The following is a 24,145-nucleotide window of genomic DNA, read 5'->3' as shown; positions in this document are numbered from 1 at the left end:
ATAAACACATATGAAAATGCCCAGGTCTCCGGGAATTGCAAATTCAAATGAGAGTTTGGGTTTGGGGGCCATTGGATTAGAAAGAACCTAAATATTTGTCAAAAGGAGAAAATTGTTAAATCGATTATATTTCATTCCCATGAGGAAAAACATACATGCACATACATGGAGTGAGCTCCAAGATGCATGGCGAAGAAAGCATGAGGAGCATTACGTATAAACTCTGTGCGTCTATACAGGCCAGCCCAGGCCAGCCCAGACGTGCCCAGCTGTTGACTGTGGCCCAGAGGCCAGCAGGGTGGGCCAGGAACTGCACCTTTTAAATTTGCTCAGGACACTAGTATATTACCTGAATCTTGGGCATGAGGGTCTATTAATAGTTTTTTTTTTTTTTAAGTGCCCTTCAATGCCTTCTAGAAAATGAAAAATATTCTGCTTTTGCTGTTCCCTTAGAGAGCTGTTCAGCGTCCGATGTTTCTTCCCAAAGCATATCCTAGAGCTGTTCAGCTATCAACTTTAGCATTCTGGCTCCATAGAAAAATAACAATGCTATGTTAAGTTCCCAGTGCCAAGTAGGTGGCCAAACCGTATATGTGACATTCTTAGTTTTTCAACAAACTAAATACGCCTGCAGCACATTTCCTGAATGCTTCTTCCAACAGCAAAAGCATGAAATTATCAGCCACGCAGCAACTGACATTCCCAGAATGGCAATTTGCATTCCGATGGGGGAAGAGGCTTGGAGGCCCAGGCCCCTTCCCTCTGTGGTGAGCAGTATTCTGGGAAAGTTGTCCCACCTCTGGGACCTGCTTTATGACCTGTGCTCCAGTGGGAGGCGAGGGCTTATCAAGAATCAATAAAACGAATTTGAAAGGAACACACGCCAAGACTTGATGCAACGTTAATCCTCATTGTAACAACTTGTTTTGATTCTCTTGACTTTCTCCACCTCTAATTTTAGAATGGAATGAAATTATTTTTGAATGTGAGCTTATGAGTTTCCTGGCCACTTTAAGCCTTTAAATATTTAGCACTTTCTCAAGAAAGAAGAAACTCTAGTAACATGGGAATTCATAGCTCTGAATAGACACAAGTTGGTGACTTTTTATATACACAGGGTGCCAGACTCCAATTTGAAAATCTCCGGCAGCTTATCTTCAAGCAAGTTGAATCCAATCGCTTCCTGACTCATTGTCTCATCAACATGCGAAGTTTTTGAAGAGAAACCCTCTTAACTACTTGCCCAAGGGAGTCCTGGCAGCAGCGTGGCCAGTCTGTCGTCCCGGACACGGGGGAGGCCGAGGTGAGGGGGACACTGGAGGCCAGGCTGGCCGTGCATGGCAGCGGAGCGTGGATAGGACTCCGATTTACGCCTCTCTTTGGTTGCTGTCTGACCCAGGGAAACTGGAACGTTGTCAGCATTATCAAGTCAGACTTGATTGTTTGTCTTTAAACCAAGAAAGCACAAAATGCCCTTCTCCTTGTTGCTCCATCCAGTTTTAATTTGATAATCCGCCCCCACCCCAATAAATCTAATGCCAGAGGAATGCCAGGCAGGGTCCCTAGAGGTTGAAATGCCCTTTCTACAAGCTAAGAGGTTAAAGAAGAACCAGAAACATACTATAAAGCCTCATGGCGGGGGGGGGGGGGTAGAAAAATAGGCAAAACGTCTTTAAATGTGTGAAAAATCTGTAGAGGTGGGGTACATGGAGTTCAGACCATTTTCCTATTGAGACCTGCCACGCTCCGCCGCTCGAGGTCAGGCTGGGTCAGTCCTGGGGCTGGCACCGGACACCATGAAATCTCAGGGCGGCTCCCCTGGCCACCCTAATGCATCACCCTCCTCTCCTTTCCGAGTCCAGGGGCCTCTTCAGCTGGGCTTGAGCCGGCCTTCCCACATGGAATCTGCTTCTCCGAGCTAGGCTGTGTTTTGTAGCTCATGGCGACACCAAACACTTGATTTCCATTTGCAGGGTTGCTTGTCCTATTTACTGTCACTCCTGGGAGCTTAATTTCATTTCCAGGCCGGCTTTCCTCTGCGTGATGGAGTCACCCAAAGCCTCCTGGCTAGCCCCGCATCCAGCCGTCTGGTGAACCAGCGCGTCGTCCTCTCTCCCGGGCCTTGCAGCATCAAGCCCAAGACCCAGAGGCCAAGCCTGACGAGTGGTTAGTTTCCCCCCTCGAGCGCCTGCCTCCAGCCAGTGTGACCGGTCTGTACTCAGCATTTTACAACCAGCACGTCTCTGCATTCCTGAAATCCCAGGGAGAATCTCAAAATAGAATAAGAAATGAGAATTTAAATTAGAAACAACAGCCCCTGCACAGGCTGCCAGCTTTGGGGGCAGAGGGAGTCTTGCCTCCTCCTCCCCAGGATGGTCCTGGTTTTCTACAGAGTGTTGCAATGTGGGAGCCACCCTCGGGCATGCGGGACTCGGACGGGCCTATTGGAAAGGGAAGCGGGTGTCTATTGGCTGAGGTTGGAGTCAGGATCGCCATGCCTTGTGAAGCAGGAGAAAGCCACCCAGGTCCCTCAGCGTCGTTCAGCGCAATGGCTAAACCACGTTCCTTCCAGCCGCCGAATGAGAGGAAAGGGAGCCATGGGGGTAGGAAATTCAGATTGGCTGGTTTGCCTCGTCCTGGGTCTGTGGTGTTTTACTGTGAACTGAGCCCTTAGAGGAATTCGAGATGGGTTACACTGCAGAAGATAGTCTCCTTTGCTGCTGGGAAGGGAATACAGAGCTCTATCTCTGACCGTGGTCGGTGTTACCCACTGGCTAGTGGCAGGGTAAGGCCCCAATCAGGGCTGCCTGTGGGAAGGCATCCACTGGAAGGTGGCTCCTCCCTAGCCCTGCCCTCCCGGCCCCGGAGGATTCTGGAGTTGGCTCTGCCTGGACCTGTGTCTGGCCCAGGCACGTGAGGCTCCAGGTAAAAACTCTCCTGGAGAGAGGGCACCCCACTCCTGTGCACTCAAGTTCTCACTGCAGAGCTCTGGCTTCTTTCCTTGACACACTTTGGAAAGGGCTGGCCAACTCAGTGTGCACCCATGAGCTCACTGGGCCTCCCTGCTCTTCCTCACCTCCTCTGTTTTCTGAGAGGAGACACCAAACTGGGGTAAAGCACAGAAAGAGAACTCAGGATGCATGGATCAAACTAACTGGAAAAATCAGACTCTCATTCTCTACTGTGGTTTTAGCTGCATTTGCAAAATCTGCTGCTGGCAGGGAAGGCAGTCCTGGGCCCTGTGCGGTCCTTCCACCCCTAGGTTCCCTCCGGAGCACCTCCCACAAAGCCCTAAAGGATCTCTGAAGGCAAGAGTTTACACTGGGCTGCCCGGCTCGGAGCAGAGATGTCCTGGGTCCCTTCCCAGCTGGCAGTCCAGCCTCGGGGTGAGTGCTGGAGCAAAGTCCCCACAGGATCGGGGCGTCCATGATGTGCGCCCGCGGACCCCCACGCCCCTTGCACCTGCTCCCAGGGCCCAGTCTCGGAGTGCTTCCCTCTGCTCAGCCTCTGTCCTCAAAGCCTGTGGACACCGCCTTCTTTCCTGGGCAGGAGTTCCTCTTGACTCACACACGTTGTTAAGAAGAAACAAGCGCAAATGGAGTCATTTGCTCCCCGTGACAGCAAACCAAGACTTAATTACAGTTTCGACCTCTCCCAGGAATGTGACCTTTTAACAATCTGACATTTCCCGAGCGGTGCTGGTGAGGTCATCTGAATGGTAAAAGCCGTGCATCATGGCCCCCATCCACCCCCCAAAGCTGTCCTGCCCTCAAACAATGCTTTCTCTTCTCTTGCTCACAACTTCTTGCCCCACCCTCCTGCCTATAAAAACCTTCGTTTCCTGCAACTCCTTACACCATCGCTCCGCTTGCTGGATGGGATGCTGCCCGGTTCATGAATCGTTTGATCAAGCCAATTAGATTTTCAAACTTACTGGGTTGAATTTTGTCTTTTAATGGTGTTCATGCTGCACAAGCAGTAAGGTGCGTCCGCCAGCACCCGTCTCCCCCCAGATCGGGGGCGTCTCCCGCAGCCGATGTTCTGAAATTCAGTCTGTCCTGGCAGGACCTCAGGCTCTACCGCCACCTGAGTCCCCGCCCCCGCCTCCAACAGCCTGGAAGTGACTTTCAGTTTTCTGGAGTGGGGCAAGGGCTGAAGTGTCCACTCCCTGCCCTTCCTCGGCCGCACCCTTTGCTAGGGCGCCCTGGAGAGCCGCAGGGGCCGGAAATGCACGGTCCTCACTGCCCCCACAACGTGCCTGGGTTTGGGGGTGCTACTCTGGGGCTGGCAATGTGAAGATAACTGGATAGGTACTTTTCTTTGTGCTAATAATGCAGGCATTGAATTGCATCGAAATAAGTGGGTCATTGGCTGTGTGTTTGCGCTGACGGTGCCGCCGCGAGATCCGCGTTGCATGGGGACACCGCTGTCCCTTCGCCTCCGTGTGGCATGCGTGCAGTCTTGAGAAAGATGTGCAGCTCAGATGCGAGTGCGCTCCGGTCTGAAAGACTTAGTTGGTAAAGTCCATAAACCCTCATTTCCTTAGCAGAACACAGGGGCAAAGGTAGGCCCCATGGTGTCGAGTTCTGTGACAGTGCACAGCCCGGAGTCTGACGAAGAGTGAACCTTTCACAAATGTCATTTTTGTCTCAGGTCCTTACTACTGATGCTTAACGTCCTTGCTGAATGATTCGGGGCTTTGGTCTCTGTAGGAACAGTTGGCCACGCGCTCTATCAAAACCCGGCCCTGTGGCCTCGATGCCCTTTAGCTGTCCACAGAGTGAGCAGTTTTCCTCTGGAGCAGACAGCCCATCAGTTCTAGAACGAGGAGAAGGAGGCGAGAGGGTTCTATGCATCTGCAGGAGGCGGGGCCGCTGCTCGTCTGCCGGGAGCCTTCCTCCACTAACCTTGTCTTCCGAGGAGGCCGCCAAGGCTCCACGGCTAATGGTTTTTCTATCAGGAGCCAATGGGGAGTCTCCTCCAGCGTGTGTCAGTGCATATTTACAAAGAGCACCAAGGAGTGAGTGATTTCCTTCTGTTTCACTGGTCAGAGCTGGGTGCTGCCTGGTCTAGATGCCGGGCCTGCTGCCGACCTTGGGTTAATCACGTGGCCCGTCTGTGTCTTCCCAACCCCACTTACCTGACTGTTATAACTCCCACCTCCCAGGAGCGGCAGGTGCAGAGAGAGAATCCAAGTCACTTAGCACAGGTGTGAGTGTCCTTCCTAATGCCACCCGCAGCCTCCCAGCGTCCGGCAAGGTCCCCCCCGGCTCACGTCCCGGGGCCCCAGTGGCCTAGTGGGTGTGAACGGTGGGTGACGCAGGGCCAGCCGAGTCCCATTTTGAGTTTCTAACAGCGGTGGCACGAATTCTGCATAAATTTGTTGGCTAGCTGTGTTCGAGCAGAGTACTCTTTGGGCTTACGTGTGTACTCAAGGATCTGCATGTGTGTCCCGTCCGGCCTCTCGGCCCCTCTGTGGACGTGTGCCTACCACGTTCCTCACCAGTGAGCATCTTCCGTGCCTGGCCGACGTGGCTTAAATTCCTGAAGTTTTTGAGTGAGCCAAGGGCATCCAGTTGTCTTTCTCTTGCGTCGTGTTCCTGATGTGTGTGGGGCGGGGGAAGGCTGAATGAGATCTTTTTGAGTGTCGTGAAGATAAGTCATTTCTAAGCTGAGAGCTAGCGGGAGAAATGGTGGCATGAACGTTAATTAGGGGGCTAAGTCACATTGGGGACCAAGAAAAGGATCCGAAAACTAGCCTTCTCTCCCAGCACTAGAAGTACGTCCCCATCCCTTCACTCCCTCTCCCCCCGCACCCCACTAAAACCAGTCCAAGAAAAGAATTGTGGCTCGAAATGCCGGGTACGTTTGCAGAGTCCCGGGCAGAATGTCTCACGGGGGTTGGAACTGCAGGCTGTAGGTGCGACAGAAACGGTCTGTGTTTCTGCTGCGGGCTGCAGTGCAGCTCTTCCTCAACACCTCTTGTGTCGTCTGGGGCTCGGAGATGGGAGCTGCATGGTGTGAGAGGCTGTGACACCGCCCGGGACCTGAGTGACCAACGTAGAGCCCCCGTGCTTACCTGCTGCAAGGGGCACTCGTCCTCGTGGATTCCAGGTTCTTCTGAGAAAAAGGCCCGTGGAACCCATTCTTAATTCATTTTAGCCAATCATACAGTGTTCTTAGTATAAACCTGAGGCAGGGATCACATGGACCCTCTCTAACCCAAACCCTCACCGCTGACCCCTCAACGCCAACCCCTCACTGCTGACCCCTCACTGCTGACCCCCTCTTTCTTTGGGGCTTCCAGGCATCATCCCCTTGGCTTTCCCTTTGGTGTCGCTGGCTGCTCCTTGGCCTCCTTCCCATTTCCTTTCCACAGAGTGCTGTTCTTACAACATCTGATTCTGGCTTTCCTCACAAGGGGACCTTGACATGAGGATGGGAGAGCAAGGTGTTCATGGGAGAGATGGTTCCAGTGGCGCCCCCTGGTTTGAGGGGTGTGAGGCAGCGAGGGAACGAGATGGGGGCTGGAGTCCCCTACACTCACTGTGGGCATCTGGAGCCCAGTGCCGTCGGAGCCTTGAACTCAGTGGAGAACAGGCACCGCAGGGCTGTCCTTCCCGAGGGCTGAGGGAGCTGGGACGTGTAGCCAGGCAGACTCAGGGCCTGGGGCACGTGCTGAGATACAGGGGCAGGGCTCGCAGGGGGACCACACTGGCTCAAACATCCAGGTCATCCTACAGCCAGGGGATGCCTGCAGGGGTTAACCTCTTCAAAATCAAATGAAAGCAGTGACAACAGCAACACTGAGAGAGCACAGGAATCATGAAATTGCTGGAAGGTCCTGGTGCCGGCTCCTCGTGCCCGGCACGCTCCAGCCACCTGGGCCCCCGTTGTCCCTGCACTGAGCATGGTGACTTGTGGTTATCAGACTGGTGTCTTTCCTTGTCTGTCAGCTTCCATGGGAGACTCTGCTTCTTCTCACTGTCGCCGCAGAACCTAGAAGCATCCTTGGTGCTCAGTAGATACGTGTTGGGGACACAAATCAACCATTCATCAGACTTCATATGAAAAATAAGCTTTCTGTGGAGCCGGTGACTTAATTAGGAAAAATAGACGTGTTCCTGGAGACTTTAGTGGGGATATGTGATTATTTTGGACCAGACAATTGATTTCAAAAACAACAACGTTGATGTGCCCTGTGTGACTGGCTCAGTGGCTGGTAGGTCCCATAACACACACCATCGGGGCTGGCTTGGCAGCCAGGGCTGGTTTTCATGCTCTGCTCTTACCATTCAGAAATTCTTAATAATTTTTGAAGAGTAGGCCACATATTTCCATTTTGCTCCTGGCCCTGCAAATGAGACCGCTGACCCTTAGGGTCACGCAGGGTAGCATTCCTGAATACAGACCCAAACCAGCATTTTCCCTCTTTGTTCATCCTTTCTGGTGGGTCAGCCACAGGGTCTGGGTGAGGGGCCTGAGCATTGCCTGGATGTTTCCTGGGGCCACCCCGTCGGGCTCATAGGCTAGCCCCCCACCCCCCACCATGTTGCATCCTAGTGAGGGGTGACTTGTTTACCTGCCTCTCTGGGCTGTTGTCATCAATCTCTGATACAGGTTTCTTTTTGGTAGGCAAATATTCATTTGCCACAAGTAACTCCAATTTATATGGAAGTAAATATAAAGAGAAGTAAACCCCGAAACCACAGACATACTGGAAAACAGCCTCAGTGCTCTTGAGAGCCCTTTGCCTCATTCTCTGCACTGCCAGTCTTCTCAGTGCAGCGTCTCGGAGGTGCAATGGCGTCGATCTGGTCCAGGCTTGGGCAGCGTGGACACGCCCCTCGACCAGCCGTGGGTGATTTTGGAGCTGTCACATCTGCAGAGGGCTGCACCAGCCACCCAGTCTGCCTGGAGGTGCTGAGCTCTTTGCCCAATGACACTTCAGAAATGCAGGAAGAATGTAGGTCACCTGAGAATTTGAGGGCAACGTGAGGCTTGACAATCCAGTGCTCGGAGCCCTCCAAAAGCTCTCGTGGGAATGTGGCGTAATTTAATTGAGCTAAGAAAGCTCATTACCAGAAAGGTTTGTGGAAGGACTGCCCAAGGGCAGGTAAGATGCAGCCCCACTGGAAAGAGAAGCAGGGAAATCTTAACAGAACTCTAAACACAAGATGAGTACGAGTTTCTGCATTTTTCTTGGCGATCTCGTGGTCCCGTCAGCAGAGAAGGGGGGCACGGCTGGTTCCTGACCTGCCGCCCTGCCCGGAGCCCGGATCTGTGCTCTCCTGGTGTCAGCCTGTGAGCTGGGATCACGCGTGTGCCGCCTCTGGTTCCAACTGCAGCACCCCTGTACAAACATGGAAATCGATCTGCCTGCTAGCCCAGGAGCTCGAAGTCTGGCTCTGTCCTCACGGTCAAAGGAAGACAGAACTCACAGCAGAATTTAATATTTGATAAATAACATCCTTAAAAAGCAACTCTCAAACCCTGCATTCAAGCTATGGAAAGCTAGACACAGACACATGTACACACCTGTGTCTATTCAGGTCAGTGGAGATGGAATTGTTGCACGTATATTAAAGTTCCAGGTAGCATTAAATGCCTTTAAATATTGAGCATTTTAGGAACAAATATTTATAAGCCATATTATACCTTTCCTTCCCTTCTTTTTTTTGAAGATTTGTTTATTTGAGAGAGAGAGAGAGTGGGGTGGGGGCAGAGGCAGAGGGAGAGAGAGAATCCTGAAGCAGACTCCCCACTGAACGTGGATCCTGATGCGGGGCTCGATCCCATGACCCTGAGACCATGACCTGAACCGAAATCAAGAGTCACCTGAGCCTGCCTGAGTCACCCAGGTGCCCCCTTTTCCTTTCCTTCTTAAAAAGAGTTTTCAGGGGCCCTTGGGTGGCTCAGATGGTTACACAATGACTCTTGATTTCAGCTCAGGTCATGATCTCAGGGCCCTGGGATCAAGCCCCTTGTCCAGCTCCAGACATGGGGTCTGCTTGTTCCCCTCCCTCTACTTCTCCCCCTCCTTGCATGCGCACTCTTTCTCTCTAAAATAAATAAATATATAAAATCTTAAGAAAAAAAGAGTTTTTGAAAACAACTTGACCTTTTCCCAGTGACTTAAATCACTTCCTAGGAGAGGTGCCAGGTGAACTCCAAACCCCGTCGCTCAGGGGCCTCAACAGAGAATTCATAAAGGCTGGCTCTGCTCTCCCCCAACCTTCACCCCAGCCCCCCCCCCACTCAAAAACAAAGCGATCAGAGAGGAAACCCAGAGTCCCGTGGACACCATGGGCAGCAAAACCAGGTGACGGTGTGTCCCCATAAACCACCCCTCACACAAGTGGGAAGTGATAAGCCACCACCAACCAGAGTCCATGGCATTGACACGCGTGTGGGTAGATAAGGACAGAGCGGGGAAGATCTAAGGATCTGAGGCAGGAAAACGCCAACTAGTCTGACAAGCTTATGCTGGCGAGGGTGGCTGGCTGATGGGAGTAGCAGCTATAAGCACAGTGGGGACGTGTGCGGCCCCCCGAGGCCACCCGGGTGAGGGCGAGAGCCAGACCGCAGGTCAGAAGGGCTGCTCACAGGGCACAGGGCTTCCTTTTGGCATGATGAAAATGTTCTGAAATTAGATAGTGCTTATTGTCGCCCAACGTGGTAAATATGCGAAAGGCCGCTGAATTGTACACTTTAAAATAGTTACAGCTGGGGCGCCTGGGTGGCTCAGGTGGTTAAGGGTGTGATTCTTGATTTTGGCTCAGGTCATGATCTCAGGGTCATGAGATCGAGCCCCAAGCTGGGCTCTGCACTCAGTGGGGAGTCTGCTTGAGATTCTGTCTCGCCCTCGGCCTCTGCAGATGCTTCCTCTGATTTGTTACTCTTTGTTAGCACCTGCGGCCAGAGGGGACAAGTGTGTTTGACTTGACCTGAATTCACTTTCACAGTGACTTCAGGAAGAAAGCAGGTTCTGACCACCAACCAAAGGCCACATACTCCAGTCTAGACCAGGGCTCTAGACCTGAGCCACTCACTGAAGTCTCCTGGGAGCTGTGAAAAACTTCTAATAGGATCTTGCTGTGGTCTGTATGGGGTTGCAGGTGCCCAGGGCGTGGTAATGTGCATCCAAGCCAGAGAAGTGCCCTGGACCCTGGGCATCAGTAGCCTCGTCCCAGTGGAACAGCCCTGGGGACCCTGGGCATCAGTAGCCTCATCCGGGTGGAACAGCCCTGGAGATTGCCTTGAGGGTGCAGCTGTTCACAGGACATAAATCCCTTAGGCTGTCTGTCCCACTGTGCAAGTCACTGTTTCATATAATTTGCACACATTCAGGCTGTGTTTCTATCCAAGGTTAATCTTTTTTAATTAGCAAAGCTGCTATATTGTAGGAAATAAACAGTGACCCTTAAGCGGGTAGCTGGCAGAACTGAAACACGGACGTGATTTTCCCCTGGAGAGCTTTCAACAAAGCCATCCTAGCAGCAGGAGAAGAAACAGCACAAGACGCAGGAGACTGTGGCGGGTGAGTGCTTGCTGTCTACTCCAGGTCCCCTCTGAAAGAAGGGGTTCCCTCGACTCTGAGTCGACTGGTCAACCACAGCCGTCCTTTGTTGTCCGGACTTTGGGATGACTGAGGGACGGAGAGGCGAGGACAGCCTGCACAGTGGACAGCTCAGGCTTTACGGTGCACTGGCGACCCTGGCCGTCCAGGTAAAGGAGCCCCGGGGCACGGCGCTCGGTGACAGGGCTGAAGCTAAGCGACAGACGTTCCTGCTCCCCTGCCCAGCACCGTTTCTCAGCTGCATCTGGTCCACCACGAGCAGAACCCACAAAGCCACTATTGATAATCAAAAGAGACCCCACGAAGGACCTGGGCTCATAAACCCAGGACAGGTGAACAACACGCACTCGAAATTGCTAAAAGCCAAAGAAAATATTCAGCCTGTGCATCTCCATGAAAGTCAAAGGTAAGAAAAAGATATGTCCTTTGTAGGAAACACCCAAAGATGAGGTGTGGTGATACCAAGGCTGCCAACTAGTCAGGAGCAAGAACACGGCCAACAAACAAGGACCTAGCGCATGTTGCCCCAGGAGCCCTGCCGAGAGGCAGCTGGAGGTGGACCCTGCCGTGGCCCCCCAGCTCGGAAGCTGGGCTCGGAGACCTGGCGGCACCGAGTCCGCTTAAATATAGGAGCGCAGGCGGCGTGTGTGTGGGAACTCCAGATCGGGAGCGGGGTGCAGATGCTCCAGCACGACAATTTAGAGATAATTATGTAATTAGCAAGAATTCGGAGATGCAGAGAGAGCAAGGAAAAGGAAACCGGTGTAATTATGCTGCTTTCCTCGCCTCTCCCAGCATGAGGACAACAGATAAAGCTTCAAAGTTATAATTCAGCATATACTGATTTAAGTATGTTATATCAGGTTTTAAAGATAATTGTGAAAGGACTAAAAACGTTGCCAATTATCAGAAACCCCATCACGTTGCCAAGACTGGGCTGGCACAGGTGTCCGACACTGTCACCAGAGTATCAATTCCAGCCGTCTCTTTGGGGAGAAATGTTTTCAATAAATATGCCACTGCTTGGAATTCATCCAACAGATTTGCTTACACAGTGTTTTGGGGGGGGGGGAGTCCTCGTGGTGGGCGGACACCCTGCGTGCACATGCAAGGGGGCCTCCCACAGGCTGTGTCTGTGCCGCTGATGGCTGGGCATGTTTCCATCCCTGTAATATGCACTTGATAACTGTTCATCACAGGAAGTCACTTGCTCACGTCTGCCATGTTCCAGCTACGTGACCTTGAAAAGTCATTGACCATATCTTCATTGGTTTGCTCATTGGTAAACTGAGGATCAACACTAGCTTCTGTTCAAGACTGCTCCAGTCACCCAGAAATACAGTGGCACGGTGCCGCTCGTTATTACGCTCATGGGTTGGGTACACTGGGAATTCAGACAAGGTGCAGTGGGGTGGTTTGTCTCTGCTCCCCCATGCCTGGGACCTCAACCGAAGAACCCTGAGTCTGGGGCCTGGGTCCCCCAAAGCCTCACTCCCCCATGTGTCTGGTGAGTGCTGCCACCCGTCGGCTGGGGTCTCGGAGCTGTCCCCCGCTGCGTCCCCATGTTGGCCAGCCGGGGCCCCGCACAGCGTGGCAGCCGGGTGCAGAGGACGAGCATCTGGGAGAGACAGGAGGCCGACCTAGAGCCTGCTGTCACACAGTGTCGCTTGCACTGCCTTCTGTTGGTTACACAGGGACAGTCTGCCCAGGGTCAAGAGCTCGCTGGTGCTGCCGAGTCAACGTGCCGCAGACTGCCGCTTGGACAGCAGACGTTCGCCGCCTCACAGCCTGGAGTCTGGAAGTCCAGGAGCAAGGTGTGAGCAGGGCTAGGTGCTTCCGAGCCTTCTGTCTGCATGTAGACGCTGTCTGCACCCTGTGTTCTCACACGGTCTCTCCTCCGTGTGTACCTGGGTCCCAATTTCCTTTCCTCCTAAGGGCACCAGTCACCTCGGATTAGGGCCCACCCTCACAACCTCATTTAAATTTAATTACTTGTTTGAAGACCCTGTCTCCAAACACAGTCACATTCTGAGGTCCTGGGAGTTAGGGCTTCAACGTACGAATTTTGGAGGGACACACTTCAGCCCATCCCAGAAGAGAGTCTAGATCACCTCTCTCGAGGGGAAGCTGGCATCCCACTCCAGGGAGAGCCGGTGGGATGGGTTCTCCCCACAGGTGTGGCCACCTTTGGAAGATAGAAGCTGCCACCACGACTTACAGTGCCGTCGTGCTACAATCTAAGTGGTAGATAATGACACCTGGTGTAATATGTAGGGTGGCAGCTTAGGCCTCAAGGCCCTCTGGTGGAAGGGCCCACACGTGGGCACGTCATCCCCTGGGGGATGACCTTAGCACCTGCTGTGTGGAAAGGTGCACACGACCGAGACTGTGAACATGAATAGAAGGGTCCCACCTCCCCTGACCTGGGGCTCAGATTGAAGCTTTGGAAGAGCACTTCTGAAGATGAACTCTTGGATGGAGGAGATAGGGCTGCCAGCCAGCGCCTCTACATCCCCACTCCCAGGCAATGCATATCTGCTACCTCCCAGCCTCCAGCCCCTGCATCTCCGGCTGGGGCAGGACACTTGGCGCCCAGGACACCTGCAGGTCATGCCCCGCCACCACCAGCAGCTTACAGACACCCGGGCGATTCTGTTCGACGCCCCACCCTGGCACCCAGGGTCCTGTCTGGGATTACGCTGACCACGGGCTTTCTTTCTGCCTTCCCTGACCCATCGCATTTCCCTGTCTCCCCCTTGCCCCCACCCCAGCTCTGGGAATAATGCTCCTAATATGCTTCAAGCACGGGAATGTTATCCAGGGTGTCTTCTCCGGGAACCCAAACTAAATCAGATACAGAAACATAGCCAAGAACAAGCACTGTGAGGTACACATGCAGGAGTTCATGTTGTGAATGGCCGGCTCCCCGCTGCCAGCTGGGCTCCCCTACGTGAGCTCCCGCCGCACCCCTTCCAGGCCGCATCACAAGAAACCATGAAGGGGCCTCTGCACATCCCTCCTGCTAGCTCTAGGGGCTCTCTAGTGAACAGCTGTAGGATTTCAGAAGCCACCCCATGTAAAGCACCAGGTAAATAAAATGGCAACAGGCCTCCCCCAGAGAGTTTATCTTCCCAAAGCCAGTACAAGTGTTTGGCTAGAGTGGGAAGCAAGTGGCATGAAATTTGCATATGAAAAGCCATTGCCAGGCATAGTGGTATTTCTGGGATGACAGGGTAATCATGGCCTCGGGTGATTAGTCAGCAGGGAAGAGGTGGGAACGGGTGACTGGGCAGGTCCAGAAGGGTCCCTCCTTGACCTCTGCTGTCCCACGACTGGCCCCCAGCCCTGCTGGCTCCCTGGGACCAATCTTCCAGCCCATCCTGGCACCTCACAGGGCTGTCCCCTCCCTGGCATGCTGGGGAATCCTGGCTTCACAAGCCCTGGACAAAACTAAAAGGCAACCTACAGAATGGGAGAAGATATTTGCAAGTGACATATCAGATAAAGGTTTAGTATCCAAAATCTATGAAGAACTTATCAAACTCAACACCCAAAGGACAAATAATCCAGTCAAGAAATGGACAGAAGACATGAACAGACATTTCTCTGAAGAAGACATACAAATGGCCAACAAACACATGAAAAAATGCTCAATATCCCTCGGTATCAGGGAAATACAAATCAAAACCACAATGCAATACCACCCACATTGGTCAGAATGGCTTAAATTAACAACTCAGGAAACAATAGGTGTTGGTGAGGATGTGGAGAAAGGGGAGCCCTCTTTCACTGTTGGTGGGAATATAAGCTGGTACAGCCACTCTGGAAAACAGTGTGGAGGTTCCTCAAAAAGTTAAAAATAGAGCTACCCTATGACCCAGCAATTGTACTACTAGGTATTTATCCAAACGGTACAAACATGGTGATTCGAAGGGCACCTGCACCCCAATGTTTATAGCAGCAATGTCCACAATAGCCAAACTATGGAAAGAGCCCAGTTGTCCATCGACAGATGAATGGGTAAAGAAGATGTGGTCTATATACAATGGAATATTACTCAGCCATCAGAAAGAATGAACTCTTGTCATCTGCGTCGCCATGGATGGAGCCAGAGGGTATTATGCTAAGCAAAATAAGTCAGAGAAAGACAAATGCCATATGATTTCTTTCATGGAAATTTGGAATTTAAGAAACAAAACCGATGAGCATAGGGGAAGGGAAGGAAAATACAATAAGACAAAAACAGAGAGAGAGACAAACCATAAGAGACTCTTAACTCTAGGGAACAAATGGAGGGTTGCTGGAGGGGGGTAGGGTGGGGGAGGGCACGTGATGGATTGAGCACTGGGTGTTGATGTAGATGAATCACCAAATTCTACCCCTGAAACAAATAATAATAATAAAAGTTTTAAAAAGTCTCCATTTTGGCAAAAAATAAATAAAAATAAAGTGTCAGGGAGAAGAAACGAGGCCACCAAGGCAGGCTGAGGAAGGCCAGGCAATCGAGCATTGTGCTTGCTTTAAGTAGATGAAGAATTTTGAAACACGGAGCCAGGTCAGGCTTTGCAGGCTGAAGTGTTTGACAGAATGCTTTTAAAAGTGATTAAAATAACATTGCAGAATTCCCCCAGAGGAGGGGGAAATAGCCTCTGTTAGGTTCTGGACCCGGGAATTAAATTTGTTTACGATGCTCAGCCTGAGAGCTGAGCCTTCCCTTAAGGAACCTGTAAGTCTCGGCCACAGTCCGCCGGCAAACAGGGATGAGTAAACATTCATCAGAGGCCTGATACTTTGTTGTGAGTTCATTGTGGCTGCAGGAAGAGATCTTTAACAGATCTTTAAATAGCAAACCTGCGGCTAAATTTCACTTCATCCATCAAAAGCTGCTGTTATGCGATGACCTAATTTTAGCTGCTTATCAATTCCCCAGTGCTTGTTGGTTGATGTAACTTTGATCCTCTGATGTTAGATGACTTTTGTGCTGAATATAGCTAGAATTTAATGTGAATCATTTGGACGGCTGCCCAGCTGAGCTCAAGTGTTTGGGGGGGGGGGGTGCTGAGACACAGGCACACATACAGACGGAGAGAGGGGGAGGGAGAGGGAAAGGATGCAGGCCAACGAGCTGGATGACAGTCCCGCTCCGAGCTTCTTCAGTCCTGGACAATCCACTTCACATCACGTCCCTTTCAAGCCCAGTGTCCTTGGACTCTCATTTTATTTCCCCTCCTCATCGACGAGACTCTTCCCGCGGCAGGCACACATGAGTGGCAACGGGACCCTGCTCCTGCCAAGATCTAATGAGAGTGTCAGTAATTGCAAGACATTTTAAATGAATGTTTTCTAAGCAAATCATTGCCTTTTCAAAGAGCTTTTATTTCTGCTTAGGAGAGCAGCTGAGCGGCTCCATGGAGCAGAGGGCATTTTTGATAGCCCTCCTCCTTTCCCATTTTCTGGATTAGTAGATAATGCCTTTTCACCTTTTCGGCTGTCTGGGATCTCTTGCCATCACCCTAGCTCTTAGGATCCTCCGCGTCCCATGTGCCGTTCCTGGGTGGGTGTGGGAGCCTTGGCACACGTATTTACTTGCCGTAGTTGGTGTAATTTCTTGCCACAAGACAGAGTTACGAGGCTTGTGATCTCCATTTTTCTGAATGTTGTGGCTGAAGCTGAGAGGTGGGGGGGCTGTGGCCACTGGCGGGGATGCACCCCCCGCCCCTGGCATGGGCCTGGCCCCAGGGCTGCCTGCCCAGTCCACCCTCTTACCCGTGCTGGGAGGGTCTGTCTCATTTCCATTCACTTCTTCGCCCAGGGTTGAATCACTGCTTGCTCATAGCCTCCTCCAGCCTCTGGATTCTGGGCAGTTCCCAGCTACCCTAGCACACCAGTCCTATGGGCCAGCCCTGCTGCTGTCTAAAACCCACACGTCCCACCATCCTGTGCTCGTTCACCGGAACCAGAGAGGAATTGGTGGAAGAAGACCTGGTGTGCTGACCGCACGCTGCCACAGACCCCCTTAGCAGAGTGCCCAGGCCGATAATGAACAGATCGATCCAGAATCCAGCAGTAGAAACGATGTCGGGCTTTGAGGACGGCATTTCCTTCAGTTTTGAGGGTGAAATTAAAAACCCTTCTTATACTTAAAAACCACATTTGTGAATAGTAAGTCGCAATTATTTACTGAATCTCTGGCTTCCATAATCATTTAAATTTTTTTTTCACCTGTTACTTAATGTGTATTAAGAGTCAGTAAAATACTTGCATTTATATATGAATGTGATGTTGAAATTCTTTCAAATGTGTTCATTTCTCTGTGTGTTTTGTTCCATTTTTAAAGGTTAAGTGTTTTTATCTTGAGGTAATTGTAGATTCACATGCAGTTGTAACAAAAAACACAGAGACATCCAGTGAACCCTTGATCTGTTTTCCTCCGGTGGGAACATCTTGCAAAACTACGACACAGTGTCACAGCCAGGATGCTGACATCCATGCAGGCAAGATACAAGTCGTTTTCATCACCACCTGGATCCCTCAAGATGCCTTTAATAGCCACACCCACTTCCCTCCACTGCCCCCCAACAGCTGGCATCCACTCATCTATTTTCCATTTGCATGATTTTGTCATATCCATGGAATCGCATGTATGTATGTATGTAACCTTTTGAGATTGGCTTTTTTTCCCCCGCTCAGCGTAACTTCCTGGAGATGTGTCCACATTCTTGCATGGGTCAATACTCTGCTCCTTGTTATTGCTGAGTGGGGTGGAGAGGTGGGGATGGACTGGGGTTTGCTTAACCACTCACCCTTGATGGACCTTTTGGTTGTTTCCAGTTTCTGATGATTACAAATAAAGCCACTGTGAATATTCGTGTACAAGGTTTTGTGCGGACATAAGCTTTCATTCCTCTGGGATAAATGCGCCCTAGTGTATCTCCTGGGCTGTATGTTAATTGCATGTTCAGTTTTAGAAGGAACTGCCAAACTGTTTTCTAGGGTGGCTGTACCATTGTGCGTTCATCGTCCCCAGCCGTGCATGAGGGATCCAGTCCCTCCGTCCCCCCTGAGCATTCGGTGTTGTCACTGTTCTCTATTTTAGCCGATCTGACAGGTGTGTGGTGATCATGGCTTGGAGCCATTTCCCTGACGGATAACAATGTGGAACATCTTTCCGTGGGCGTGTTTGCCATATGTACATCCTTGCTGGTGAGATGTATTATGTATTTTGCCCATTTTCCTTTTTTTTTTTTTTGCCAATTTTCTAATTGGAGTTGTTTTTTTTATTGTTGGGTTTTGAGAGTTCTTCACATGTTCTAGATACAAGTTCCTCGTCAGATGCATGTATGGTTTGCAATTAGTTTTTCTTAGTCGCTAGCTTGTGACTTTATCCTCCTCACATTAGAAAATTAATAAACAGTCTTTAATTTTGATGAAGCTCCCTTTATCAGCTTTCTCCTTCTGTGGATGATGCCTCTGGTGTCATGTCTGGGAGCTCTTTGACTAGCATGAGACCCTGAAGGTGTTCTTGTTGTCCTAACTTTTGTAGTTTTCTTTTTTTTATAGTTGAGTCCCTGATCCATCTTGAGTTAATATTTGTGGGTGAGGTGTAAGGTAGTGTGTCATGTTCAGTGTGAGAATATGAACTGTCTCTGTAACATTTTTATGCATAAAATCTAATTCCTCCTAGCGAGAGCCATGCGTGGTCCCTATGGCCGTGAGCACAGGCCGTCACCTGCCGTATGTTATCTACCCTGCTCCTGAGTGTAGTTCTCTTTCCTTCTTTGATTTCAGAGGCCATCTCCTTTTTCTTTTCTTTTTTCAAAGATTTTATTTATCTATTAGAGAGAGAGCATGCAAGAGTCGGGGGGAGGGGCAGAGAGAGGGAGGGAGGGAGAATCTCAGGCAGACTCCATACTGAGTGCAGAGCCTAATGTGGGGCTCGATCTCACGACCCTGACATCATGACCTGAGCCGAAACCAAGAGTCAGACGTTCAACCGACTGACTCACCAGGGCGCCCGAGGTCATCTCCTTCTTCTGAACTGTGCCAGACCTGTCCCTTCCACAGACTAAAATTGGAATGTTAGCTTCATGGTCAATAGGGTCAGTGCCAGTGGCCAGTTGCCAGCTCTGGATGTGCATTTTTATTATTGTATGATTTTCTGCTAGTCTGTGTTTCAAATAATTTACAGCTGATCAGTTCATGTGGATTTATCCCATTCTGACGTGATAACTTCTGTTTGCTCGCCTACCCTTAATTCATAAAAACCGAACCAAACAATTAATTAGGAGCAGAGGATGAAGAATCTTTCCTAACAAGAAGCTTGAATCTGAGTTTGGTTTACTGTTAGCACAGCCTGAGATAACATGGTCTAAGTCTTTCTTTGGGCAGTGACCCCTGGAAGCACAGGTGAGAGAGAAGGGAAAGAGGAAGGAAAAGCCAGTGAGGGGGTGGTGACCCGGCCTCATCACCACTGGGGCTCCTCATGTGAACTCAGGATCTCCCCACCAGGGACAAGGAAGCTGGGGTGTTTGGCTGAGAGCTGTCCCTAGAGCGTTCCAAACTGAGGGAGCCCCTGCGTGCGGGAGGCAGGCCCGCAGAGAGCCAGAGAGACGCGGGTGCCTGGGGGCGGCTGTAGCAGGTGCCCGCACTGGCTCTGGTGAATGGGGTGTGCCGCAGGGCATCATCTCCCCAGGTTCACTCATCAGGGAGGGCGCAGGGCATGCTCCCTGGTACAATCCTTTTCCTGTGTTTAATCTCAGTAGTAACTGCGATGGCAAAGGATCCCATAAGGTCCCCTATCCTGACTTTTTGAAACTTCCCTTGTCAGGCTGCAGTAGAGGTCCAGGTAGATTCCAGAGCCGTTGGGGGAACAGAAATATAGGAACCCTTGACCTGTTCTCCAGCGATTACCCCAGACGACCCACCAGTCCTTTGATACAGGCTACAGGGACGGATCATTGCCGTCCTCAACCATGCTTATGTCTCCCCAACTGTAGTTGTTGCTGGATCTCCCTGTAATCATGGCACATTCCTGGTTCCCACCCCCAACACTGGGCTCAGTAGATCTAGCAGGGCGCCTGCAGCTTACCAAATGCCCCAGGAAATCCTCACGCACACAGAGCGTTAGCATGCTGCCTTGTGGGGACATTTACTCCTCCTTGGGCTTGTCTCAATACCCTGCACCCTGAATTGGGTAGGACCTTCAAAGTATCCCTGCACATAGTGCCCGTTAGCATCTCTGGCTGTGGTTACAATGAATTCAGTTCCACTAATAAAATCAGAAGCTAACTGACTATACACCCGCTAGGCAGAGAGAAACAGAAAGAGCTAGCCCAAGAAAGAGCTTTGCAGTGACATTCCGAGACAGAGCCATGCCCCTGGAGCGCCCGCCGGGCCCCTTCCGTCTCCCGGGAGTGAATGACATCCTCAAAACTTAGAACGTTTTTTTGTGCCACTTCCAGAAAGCCATGAGAGCACTTGACATTTCAAGGAGGCTCTAAGCAGAGGACATTAGTGGTTCTTGGTCCTGTAGCTTCTCGCCAGAAATGTCGAATGATATTCAAGTCTGTACAGCAGTTCAATCCGATGAAGAGAAGAAACAGCTAGTGAACCCACAAAGCGACATATTCAACAACATCTTAAAGACTGCCGAGGAGAGAGAGCTAGAAGCTTTGGCCCCTTGTCACGCTGTTGCTGTAAAATAACGTGCCCCATTCATAGGAATTCAGGACTCCCCTTATTAGTCGGGAACACCAACACCAGCACAGTAACAGTCGCTCCACTCTTCCCACCCTCACGCTTGCAGCCCTGGTCCATTAGTTAACCGTCAGGTTCTTGTAAACAACCTTGTTGGATTTGTTTCCCAGCTTTTTGTCTTCTAGATCTGTTTAGAGATCTGTGGGTTGGGGCAATCCATGGGGGCAGTATGGCATCGTTGCCTCCGTTGGGTATCTCTCATGCGGAGTCCCATCCTCCCACGGCTGGAGGTTTCCAACCAGAGCGAGCATGTTCCCACCAAAAGGAAAGAGTGGGCTGAGTGAAAAAGCCAGCAGCATGCACAGGTTGGAAACATCTGTGAGCCAGAGGAGAGACTGGGTACGAGGAAATGTGGAGACCACTGCTGTGTCCTTGGCTCCAGCCAGGTGTCCTGGGTGAGCCAGGGATTACCATGTGACCACTGTGTTGCTGCTCAGAAGTTGGACATCTGGACTGTCACCTGGAATTCACCAATACTTGAAGTGTTACACCGGCTGAGGTAAAAACAGAAACCACCCATGCGCATCTGCGCATCGAAGGTTTGGGCGTGTGTCTCGCCTGTTTCTTCGGTTAGTTGTGTCTGCTTCTGCTTTTCTTTCTGCCCAGAACTTTGCTTCTACTTCAGTTTTGGAATCGTTTCATTTTAGCTCCTTTATTCTTGCGTTACTGAACTTTACATTGTGTTTATTGTTGAGTAGGTAACGTATGCACGTGGTACACAATTCAGAGGGAATGGAAAGGTAGACAATTAAGTGCCTTTACCAGCGCTGCCCTCAGCCACCCAGAAACCTTCCCAGAAATACTCTGTGCCTACGAGCTGTTCATACATGTGTGTCACACTCCCCCAGCCGTCTTGCCAACAGCGGATTCTGGCAGTCTTTTCAGTAGAGTTTCAGATTTATAGAATAATTGAGCACGTGGCTCATAGAGTTCCACAGACCCCGTTTCTCCGATTACTAGCGCCTTGCATTCATTCATGTGGATTCCATTTGTTGTACTTAATAAGCCGATGTTGTTACACTGGTGTTAATTCAAGTCCATCGCTTACATTGGGCTCACTCTGCATTGAACAGACCCACGCATAAGGCCATAGACCCACGACCGCAGCACCGTAGAGGAAGGCTTCACTTGCAGGACCTTGCCTCAGAGCCCCGTCATCCAGCTCGGCGTGTCCTATGGGGGGAATTTAATGAGTGACTTCTGAAGTGACCCCAGGACGATCAGGCTCTGACATGGTGCCAGGCCTCGTGGGGCAGGGTCTTCCCAGACATCACCTGTGGTCACACTTGTGGTCAGTAGCGAGTGGAGGCCGGCGATACAACGACCTCTCTCCAGCCCAGTGGGTCCATGTGTGAGTCATGCATGACCTCAAGGGCTCTGCAGCATATTTGAAAATCTGCATTTGCCCAACTGAAAGGGCATGTCTATCAGGGGAACATAAATCTTCTGTGAGATCTGCCCCCTTGTCCAAAAATGCTGGAGAATGCTGGTGCCCTATGAATTTTCCACCTGCTATGCAATATTTCTCCTTTACTCCTCCTAAATGTCTGTATTTCAAACTGAAAAGGGCAACCTCTGGTTTGGGGTGGAATTTACTGGAAATAGAGGAAAGTCAAGAGCTCCTTTGGGTGGAGTCTCCATTTGCTTCCAGGTCTAGAAATCAAGGTCCAGGACACTCTATGAGCACCTGTGCAGGCCAGGGATGCTGCGCCCTGTGTTTACCTGGGCTTTTGTTTCTTCCTCCACATGAGTTTGGAGGTGCGTCTCTGCATGGAAATCATGTCAGGAGCATTCTCTTGCTTCCATCCTGCACTCACCCCTGCTTCAGCAGGTGGCAGCTGATGGGCCTCTGTGGTGTGACCCACACGGCCAGGTCGCCCTTGCATTTCCTTCTGATCCCCAGGGTCACCAGGGATCTGAGACAGGATGGTGGCTATTTTTTGGTTCACTGTTCCTGACTTTGGAAATGGACTAGCTTTTCCAGGAAAGCCCTTCATGCATGTCAGGTGCCCCACGGTCAGAGCCAGAGCCACTTCTTATGCTTCTTTTGTGAAGGACACATGACAGAATCACACTTTTAGAGCCACGCCTTTATTGCAATGCACACTGGAGAACTTCCTGTTCAAAACAAGCAGCAGACTGAACTTACATACGTGCATGTCGTATCTCCCATGCAGAGTGCAAACCAGTGCGTTTTCATCGGCCCTTCTTGCAGGCCAGTGTTTGACTCCCTCCCACCTTTCTGAAGTCTTTTGTGGGACACCACAGAGGAAACAGAGGAAAGGAGGTTGTGATGTGTGTTAATTTTATGTGTCAAACTGGGTGGGCCACTGTGCCAAGACATGCGGTCAAAATGTTATTATGAATGTCTCTGTGAGAATGTTTCGGGAGGAGGTTAACATGGAAGTTGGTGGACTTTGAGGAAAGCAGATTACCCTCTTTGATGTGGTGGGCCTCATCTAAACAGTTGAAGGACTGGATTGAACAAGAGACCGAGCTCCTCAAAGGAAGAGAGAAGTCTGCCAGCAGATGGCCTCAGGACTTGGATTGCAATATCAGATTTCCCCTGGGGATCTGCCCACTGGCCACCCTGCAGATTTGGGGCTGGCAGCCTCTGGAATTGCATGAGCCTTTCTTTATTGAAAACCTCCCTCACCACTCGCACACAGCCTGTTGGTTCTGCTTCTCTGGAGAACCCAGACTAGTTGTGGGGCAGACAAGGGGCAAGCGAGAGATGTAGTGTATGCTTCTCTGCAGCCGAGGGGCAGGCAACACATGGTTACTTCCCACCACCGCAGGGTCTAGAAGAGGAAGGTGCAGAAGGAACCACATGGGTAACATTTATTTTCCGATATATAAAGAATCTTGACTTTACCTCTTGTCTTGTTTTTGCCACTCGACTGGTTTACTAGGTCTTGCTGAAAGTGAAGATAGAGCCAAGCACTTGATGCTTTGTGACTAAAGCTAAAAAAATGAAAAGCAGGGACGGCAAATGTAGTGTGGGATCTTGGAATAGAAAAGAATGTTAGTAGAAAATCTGGCGAACTCAGAGTGAAGTTCGGAGTTTAGTTAGTAGTTATGCTGTCCTGTCAGTGTGGACAGGTGCATTGTGGTTATGTGAGATGATACCGATGGGGGAGGCCAGGGAGAGGGGTGCACCTCCCTCGCGACTCTTCTGTAAATATGAAGCCACTCCAATACTAAACATTTATTTTAGAAAACTAAGAGATGAATAAGGGTCCGTGGCAGATGATGGTCAAAGCTTAACAGTGATATTATTGCAGATGATACTGTCTTTCAGTTTATGTGAAAGTATTAGCATCAAATTGCTAACTTGTATGTTCACAGATCTTGAAGAGTCCTTAATAGAAATGACATGTTATTGTTTACTAACATGGTGTAGAATCATCACCTTTCTGTGGTGATGCCACCTTTCTTCGGCAGCCACAGCATTCTTGGCTTGGAGCAGATTTTCAGGGCTGGATGGGCATCTAAAATTGGCGAATATAACCCGTCGTTTCCTACAGTGACCACCAAGCTGGCTCAGAGCCCTATCGCCTGCCTGGCTGCTCAGAATGCCTTTGGCGAGCCCTGGAACCTCCTGAGTGTCTCCCCTCTCTTGTCTGAGAACCGCCGTTCCAAACCGATGAGATGAAATGCTTTCAGAATAGAACGAATATGTAACAGGTGCATGTGGTCCCCATGCAACTTCCCTGCACCCTACCGTCCGCCAGCGCCTTTTGCTCACCTGCTTCCCCCGCAGGTCCATGCACTGGGCTCTTCTCTCTATTGCCCTGACTCATGTCTTCA

At 50.7% G+C, this 24,145-nt stretch overlaps 1 protein-coding gene across 4 annotated transcripts in view; it reads left to right on the top strand.

Annotated features, from left to right (window-relative positions):
- Window positions 1-24,145, top strand: part of AUH (AU RNA binding methylglutaconyl-CoA hydratase) — a 343,464-nt gene that overhangs the window by 227,412 nt on the left and 91,907 nt on the right. Inside the window, exon 11 of one of the 4 annotated variants that reach the window (XM_087858830.1) lies at window positions 1,118-1,630. The exons of the other annotated variants lie outside the window; for them this stretch is intronic. Within the exon in view, the coding sequence (XP_087714956.1) occupies window positions 1,118-1,219 (102 nt within the window). The 3' untranslated portion in view covers window positions 1,220-1,630. Of the gene's footprint in view, window positions 1-1,117; window positions 1,631-24,145 lie in introns of those variants that run through there. 4 annotated transcript variants of the gene reach the window in all.

This window comes from Ursus americanus, chromosome 34 (assembly GCF_024610735.1).
Source record: "Ursus americanus isolate L20-20 chromosome 34, mUrsAme1.1.p, whole genome shotgun sequence".
Classification (NCBI taxonomy): domain Eukaryota; kingdom Metazoa; phylum Chordata; class Mammalia; order Carnivora; family Ursidae; genus Ursus; species Ursus americanus.
This window is presented reverse-complemented; position numbering and strand designations above follow the sequence as displayed.